General features: G+C 38.0%; 1 protein-coding gene across 1 annotated transcript in view; it reads left to right on the top strand.

The window, feature by feature from the left end:
* The window catches only part of arhgef40 (Rho guanine nucleotide exchange factor (GEF) 40), a 44,668-nt gene that overhangs the window by 5,389 nt on the left and 30,537 nt on the right, over window positions 1-8,742 (top strand). Inside the window, 5 exon segments of the mRNA XM_079592235.1 lie at window positions 1,988-2,077; window positions 2,606-2,713; window positions 7,665-7,853; window positions 7,855-7,951; window positions 8,320-8,734. Coding sequence (XP_079448361.1) covers window positions 1,988-2,077; window positions 2,606-2,713; window positions 7,665-7,853; window positions 7,855-7,951; window positions 8,320-8,734 — 899 coding nt within the window.

Below are 8,742 nucleotides of genomic sequence, written 5' to 3' on the forward strand. Positions count from 1 at the left end.
CTGACTTAAGTTTGTGCATTCATTTGTTGTTATCCTCATGTTACATGTTCACCTTCCCCCAGTTTCATCCAAAAAAATCATAGTTTCCCCCCCAGTTTTGTCTTTAATTATGTTTCTCTTGCATTCTTTTTCATTTTACTTTCCTGCCATTTTCCTTCTCGGTTTGTTTTTCTTTCCTCACCCTCCCCACCACCCCAAACACGCTGGCCTTCCTGGCTGACTTTCCCTCTCTCTCTTTTCCCTCATCTTTTGTTTATTTCACGGAGACTTGGTGACTTCTGAGAGCATAATATGTGTTTGTTTTTCAGCATAATTGTTGTCAGATGATATTAGAAGTAGTTCCTTAGAGAAGGAGAGAGTTAAGAAATAAACAAGAGGAAAGTGTACAGGGTTGCTATGACAACAAAACAGTAGTAAAATAAACATCTATGTTCATGTGCGTGTACATGTGTGCTTTTATTGGTCATCCTGTGTTTCTCAGGATGGCTTCGAGCTTGTGTCAGTGCACCTCATTCATAAAAAACAAGCAGAACAAATTTCTGTTCGTAAAATCATTCTTATGTAAAACGTCGCACTTAATGCAACGATTTATGTAAGAACGGAATTATGGACAGTTCAAACCAAATTTTTTCATGAATGTGACCCAAATCTTTTTTGTGCGTGCAGGCCACACAAATTGTAGCATAAAATCTCTGTTACCATCTCTGAAAACAACCACAAGTAAAAAAATACTATAATAAAATACAATAAAATAGAAAACAGAGTATTTAAGTCTAAATATAATATAATAATAATAATTATAAAACTTCCCTACATCCAGAGATTGCTGCAGCAGAATAAAACGCAGAGATGGTTGTCTAATCAAATATGAAGACAATAAACACACAATTGGAACAGCATATGGTTTGTCTCTGTTCTCTAGACATCTCATTTTCATAAGAATAAAGTATATTTGTAATGCAATGCTAATCGACATAGTCTTTATCACTGTATAGACCACTGTATACTATAATTTATGCCTCATTCTGTGATATAAAGTCACGTCAGATCACAAAAAGAAGTTATTTCAAACACTGCACTCAACTGATGTTTGAAGTGCGTTCAGAGTAAAAGTATGCCATTAAATGTTCTCTTTTGTTTTGTAAACGTTTCTCATTACAGTTTTGAAAAAAAGTTTTACGCATGTTGCTTTTTCAAATGCACATTATAAGTGAATCAAACTCACAGTGCTTGAAAAGATGGAGCAGCATTTACTGCAAACCGATCGATCCACTCTGACCTCAGTGGTGTGCTCCACCATGACATTTATTTATTCATTTAAGAATTGTGGCCTTTGTGATTTCTTAATCGCACTAAGCCAAATCGCGATTTCGGTTTAATTTCTGTTTAACTCTGGTTAATTGTGCAGCCATAAATTAACCACACAAACAAGCACACACCAAACTCTCACTTCACAAAAGCAAAACTGTATAGCATGCGTGCTACTGTGGTACATTTATTCACCGAACAGATTGAATGTTTCATAGCACATGCAATATGTCGCACTGTACAGCCCTGGCGCATGTGTCTATGTTGGGGAAGCTACTGTAGGTATGCCCAATTTCAAATACTTCTGCACTATTATACGCTATTTTGTTGTACGAGTAGACTTTAAGACCTTAAGTCTTTCACCTGAGATGACACTATTTATAAAGTTCTATGCTTTATGGCAGAGTGTGTAAGTTGACAGTTTACAGTTGGGACACTATACATACATTATGGGACACCCTATATTATTTGGGACACAAGACATACAGTTTCTGAATGAATTTCTCTTGTTGAAAAAAGGTCATGATGACCATTTGGTCCACATGAACTTTTAGATGCTCTCTGGAACACAAAACAGGAAGTTGAGTTTTTGAGGAGGAAGAGCAGAACAAGCTGTCGGTTGTGATGACTAACATGTGAATCGCTTCGTCAGCTTCTGTTTATATAATCTCTGTTTCAGGGTTCAGAGGCGGTAGAGGACTGTGTGCAGGGGGCACTATCCTCTCTCTATCCTCCTTTTGAAAGCACAGCTCCTCCTCTCCTCTCTCAGGTAAAACCATCAATCTCTACTTTCTCACTTTATTATTTTACTTTTTTTGGGCTGTTGGTTTTCCTGAAGCTGACAAACAAAAATCTCCAATATCATATATTTCATTGACAATTTCTGACAATTTATTTTCAAGCAATGTCAACCCAACTCAGCACTGTCCTTTCTTATGGTTTACCATGTATGAATACCCAAACATCCCAAAAAAGAAAAAAAGTAGACTTTTACTTTATTGATACCCATTCAACATCATTAACACCCTAGCAACTGCTTACTGCAGCAACCACATTTACCAGTGCAACTAAAACCTAAAATCTCCTCAAACTCCCCAAGTTTGCAAACTACCCAAGACACTCGTAACCAAGTTTAAACTCTGAATTTGTTCTCGTTGCTTAATTGTTAAAACTACATATACGTCTTCATAAAGCCAACATTCATTATGCCTCGCCATTTTTTTTTTTTTTACTATTTTTAGTTTCCAGTCATACAATTGTTCTAAAATGACAGTGTATGTTTGTTTGTGTCATGTAGGTGTTCTCCGTACTTGAGTCCACCTATCAGCATGACAGCTTGAGATATCTGCTGGATTTCTTCATTCCTGCCAAGCATCTTCTGCATAGATTACAGCAGCATGCATGTGTAAGTGTTCTGCTAAGGCAAGCATCACTATTACTCATATTGATCATACTTAGAGATTTGTTTAAATCACTGACCTGAAGTATTAAACTTCAGTTTGTTAAGGAAAGGTGTGCTATTTTATTTTTTAAGGGATCAAACCAAGGTCTTTTGCCTGCTGGATATTACAAATCCTATAGACTTGTTCAGACTGCAGGTAAATTTGGCAGAAATTTTTGCTTACATATTTGACATTTATTTATTGAAGAGGAGGAATAACCCCTTGAGATGAACCATCTCGTTTTCGAGGGGATCCTCGTAGGGCTGCACGATTCTTGCAAAAATGTGAATCACGATTTTTCTCCATGGGAATTGAGATCACGATTCTCTTACACGATTCTCATTTTTTTCAACCAAAATTTATTTCACTCAAGTACAAAAAAAACAAAAAAAAAACACAGGACATTCAGTATAATAAAGTGCAGGTCTGCAGGAGTAACAAAAAATCGTCTCTACTCTCTTTTCTTTATTTTAGACCCCTTAAAGAAAATAATTCGTTCATATTATGGGCTCATCTGATTTTTTTGTACATAGCCTATTTGTTAGGATTTTAGTATCATAATGATTAGGCTAATAAATGCATGCGCAATTATCCGTGAACTTTTTTTTTGAACAAATGCCTTTCAACTTGTGTGTGCAAAATTCAGAATTAAATTAATGTGCAGAAATTTGTACAGAGTAGGCTATGTAGGCCTACTATAGGCCTACTGTTGTAGCCATTAAAAAAAGTGCGTTTCATATTTGTTAAAATATTATAATGTTATTTTTTTTTCCCATTTATATTGATTTATGAAAAGTGAACAGCACGACCGAGTAAGATGCGCAATATGAGACATGGAGCGGGTCAGACATGATTTTGACCGTTGAAGTTGTTATAGAAAGCCTTTCTTTAAAGTGAATTTCGTTTTGTATAAATTGTATCTTAATTTTAATCAATTTTTCATCAACCAATTGCCTGTATTTAATGAATAGGCCGACGAAACAAATATAACGGATAACATTAAGAAATGAGATCGCATTTATGTTTGAATCGAGATCGTGATTTTTTTTTTTGATTAATCGTGCAGCCCTAGATCCTCGAGTCCAAGTACAGAAATTGACATTAACCTTACAGTGGCAGTCAGGTAAAACAGAAAACAACAACAACAACTTACTTTTATGAATTATGGATATGGATGTTTTTTTTTTTCATGACAGTGTGAAAGGCACAAACCATGTGGAATCAGATCTTTTCAATTCTGATTTGGGCCACTTCCATATGTGTCCTAAATCCAAAAAAGGTCAGATGTTTTGCCATGCGACCTCAGTCTGAACAGTCAAATCAGAATTCATGTGACTTTTATGTCACTCTAGAGCAACATTCATCACATTTCTGTGCTCATGGGAGTCACTTTAAAGATTTTACATACCTGAAGTAATCAAGATATTTGTGAAAGGTAGTCAGTGGAAGGATAGTTTCAGAACTTATAAGTATTACAACACATGGGGGCTTGTATCATACATGTTTTAAAACTCGCATCCTCGTCTTTGTTTTTTATATTGCCTGCGGGTAAATTGGTAAATTCACATTTAAACATTTGTGAACAGCTATACAAGAAAATGCATCGGAACAATAAATCGGAAATCGGAGTGCTCACAGTGTGAACGTAGCCTAAGATTGAATGGGTTCAGGGACCTGAACCATATCAAGCGACCAGAATATCAGATGTGCTTTTTTTGGCTTGAGACAATAAGCAAATTCCTACAACCCCCCCCCACAAAACTCTAGCAAACACCCAAAACACATTAGAAACCTCTTAAAAAATTTTTAAAAATCTACTGATCAATTGCAATACCTCACTTACTACCATACTTACTAATATCGCTTAGTACGTTTCCCTTACGCACACATGGTAATTATTTATATGCACTCAAACAGAAACAAGCTAAATGTTCACTATGAAACTCTCACACTTTCATAAATACAAGACACACATGCATTCTCAGCCGACTCTGTTTTCATTGTCGCTATGAGAAGCTGCCAGGGACAAGAGCCTCAGTCTGAGTCATGACGGTAATTCTTACCATATGTGTGTGTGAGAAAGAGAGAGACTAGAGCCTGAGAAAGGCTGGAGGAGTGTTTGGTTGAGAAATGGGGGAGGGATAAACAGACCGAACACTGGGGCACATTGAGAAAAAGGGTAGGAAGGGAATATCAGAGTGAGAAAATTGTGGGCTGTTCACTGAAAGAAAAAGGAATACAACTTCACAATCAGTCTTTAGATAGGTTGAATATATGACTATACAATTACTGTATATGACAGACCATAAAGCAGAGGGTGGGATTTAATAGAAAAGGGAGGATGATATAGGAGGTGAGGGGCATGGATTCCTCAACATAATTTAATCATGATCCTGTGAGTGATCACGGATCAGGAGGGATTCATGTCATGGGATAATCGGCTCTATAGCCTGAAGAGAAAGCATTTGAATCTGTGTTTAGATTTTCAGTTGTGTGGTAATAATATATAACATAATTACATTTTTAAAGATGCAGACAAAATTGAGGTAATGAGCAATGTTGCACTAGCCAAGAAGACCCATGTATCAGCAGCAGCCTCTTGACAATTAAGGGTTAGATGCCCTAGATAGCATTGCTTATAATAACATTTCATTGGTCTAAAATCCTGCTCCACATGACTATACATTAAACATCAAGGGCCAGATTTACTAACAGCTTGCGCCAGTGAAAACCCTTTTGTTGGGCGTTGAAAAACTACTTTCAGAATTTACTAAAGACACAGTGAAAACTTAGTGCTGAAAAGGCCAGGTCAAGTCAAGTCACCTTTATTTATAAAGCGCTTTACAGTGATAACAGGAAAATATGCAACAAAGTTTGTGTCTGCTGTACAGCAGATCTAGAAGAAAATAGCGTCATTGTCCAGCTTAAGTAAGTTCCGAGATGGTTCATTTTTGTTGTAAAAAGCTAATTTTGATTAATTTTGTTCATTTATATATAGCCAATCTGGTGAAAACAGTGATGTCATCGTCCAGCTCAGTTCAGTTCTCATATAATGGTGTCAATGCAGGCAGATCAATAATTTTGTTGAATATTAAGTGTTCCCAACTAAGCAAGGAAACAAAACTCCCTTAGGTGACAGTGACAGAATGGAGAAACAAAAAAAAACTTGGGAGAAACCAGCCTCAGTTAGGGGACCAGTTCTCTGGCCAACAAACGAACAGTGTATGATTATGATTCAGGCAGCATTACAGGTCAGAAGTCAGATTAGATCGGAACATTCCGAATATTTTAGGCACAGTTATTTTTGTGGCTGACCTGATTGCAAATGCTTTAGTAGGAGTTTCCCTTTCAGATGCAAAATTTATGATGAGGAGAGTATTTTAATGAATCACGCAAGGTGATTTACTAAGGTTTGTGCTCATCAATTTACTGGTATTTGCGCCATTATTTACCACCCAAAATAAGCATGTCTTAAAACAGACACTAATTTGCGCTGCTCTAAGTTGATTGCATTGGTCATTATGGAAATAATCCGGCTGCTTCTGTTGCTTAATGTGTGTGTCGTCAGTAGATCACTTGCAGAACTTTCCACTCCCATCTGCGTTTTTTTAATTGCACTCACACTAATTTTCCCCCTTTTCAGTAAATCTGGCCCCAAATGTGTACTGATTGGCTGTGATTGTGTTGCATCATTTTGCTGGAAATAAGGTTGTTACGATGCTACAATATAAGTTGGCACTAGAATTTCACAATTCTTGATAACTATAATACTAGCCTAACTAATTTAAATACAACTCTTGTAAGCTTATTGAAGTCAAGTCACCTTCATTTATATAGCGCTTTTAACAGTATGGATTGTTTCAAACCAGCTTTACAGTGATAATAGAAATTAGCGTAACAGTGAAGTTGCAAAGATCATTAGTCATTAACTTAGGGCCGCTAACACGACACCGTTCTAACAGAAAACCCTTAACGCGCTCCTGTAGCTCAAACAGTAGAGTGCCAGCGCCCCGTAACGCCCGTAAAAAAAGTTAACAGGCTAGATTCCCAGGGAAAGCAAGAACCGACAAGAACTCAAATGTGCACCCTGAAATGCATTGTAAGTCGCTCTGGACAAAAGTGTCTGCCAAAATGCGTAAATGTGAATGCGCGTTTGAATATATATGTGCGCAGGCGTGTATTATTTCACAAATCAACCCTAAACAAACTACTTGTTAGGCCTTAAAAATATATAATTCAGAAATTGTGTCGCGTCTGCGTAGCCACGGAATTATCCCGACAACGTTTTATCTGTATCAGAGGTAAAGGAAAGGAGGCCTTCACAGGGGAGAGACTAGTTGACACACTTCAGGACTGCGTTGTCGTCGTGTCCAGGAGCTGGTCCTTCATCAGATCTGGATACGACCTCGGGATAAACAGAGAGACTAATATTAGCTTGGACGCCATCCTTCTTATGATGTACCAAGTACATCAGGATTTATGGGAAGTGTAACATTGCCTAACATTGAATTATAGAAGTCTATAATGTGTTATGTGTATGCTAGGCCAAAGAGATGTGTTTTTAGTCTAGATTTGAACTGACAGAGTCTGTCTGCTTCCCTAACAATGTTAGGAAGATTGTTCCAGAGTTTTGGTGCTAAATAGGAAAAGGATCTACCACCAGCAGTTGATTTTGATATTCTTGGTATTGATTGATTTTTTATTGAAGACAATTTTACGAAAATTGTCTCTCAGAATGCCTGTACCAAATTGAGAGCTTTTTTGCATCTTATTGTGTTTGAATGGTTTAAAGATGTGTGAAAGGTGTGTGTTTTAAGGTTTTGTAAAAAATGTCAGGCTTGGTTTTAATGCAACTGTTTTAGTCCCTACGACATTAAACAGGCTTAGTAAGAAACATTTCTCTCTTCCTTTCAGTCTCAGTATCTAGGCTGTCTCTTCTTGCACTCTGGTTGGCCACTATGTTTGGGAGATAAGGTAGTAGTACAACTCTCTACTTTGGACTGGAGACTCCTGCGTAGTACTGACTTCTACCTACAGGTGGTCCCCTTCTCGACACGTTGTCCTCGCCTTGCTCTTAAGTGCCTTGCACCTGGTGGGCGGAATGCTACAGGAGGTCTTAGTGCCGGAGTCACAGCACCCGCTGGTGTTTACTTCTGAGTGGCTACATTGCATCAACAAGGAGCGTGGCTGCAAGAGAGAAGGTAAGAAAAAAAAAACTGTACGTTGGATTGTACTGTGAAGGGTCATAGCACTTACATACTGTTGGTCTACTTACTGCTAGTCTAATTGCTTCTATTGTTTCTCATTTGTAAGTCGCTTTGGATAAAAGCGTCTGCTAAATGAATAAATGTAAATGTAAGACAAAAAATGAAAGAATAAGGAGATAAGTGGTTAGGGTAGATAGTGGTGAAATGGGAGACCAGTGGTAGAAAAAAGGTTCAGCACGTATAGGAAAATTTTTAGTGTCATGATGTCTAAAATGTATCTTAAGCTTTTGTTTCCCTTTTTAAAATGATACATAGGGCAGAGCTCTCTTTCTCAGTTCTTATCAAACTTTCTTGCCATGTAGGTGGAGGATGTTTGGATACCTGTCTGGTGAGTACATGTGACGGAGTGGTCCGTATTCCATGGGAAGAGGTGGTCTATCCTAAACTCCTGCACAATCCATCCGATCCTATCCAAGATAATCCTGACCCAACTGACTTGTCATCAGGGGGTTTGGTCCTTGGTTGGGGTGGATCTTCAGGAGAGCATGATTCCTGGTCTTGGGATGAAGAGGACGACTTGCCTCCAGATGGTAATGAGGCAGAGATTGAGGCCGCATTAGAATGTCTGCGCAGAAGCAGTGATGACCACCTTGTAGGTGATGGTGCTGGAGATTATGTTGAGCTGCTAGAGCCCCGAGGAGGACCAGATGGTGGTGCTGATCCTAAACAGCGCTATCTGGAGATGCATGGGATATGTAAGACCAAAACATTACCCCTGTGTCGAG

This window comes from Phoxinus phoxinus (assembly GCF_949152265.1).
Source record: "Phoxinus phoxinus genome assembly, chromosome: 2".
Taxonomy (NCBI): Eukaryota; Metazoa; Chordata; class Actinopteri; order Cypriniformes; family Leuciscidae; genus Phoxinus; species Phoxinus phoxinus.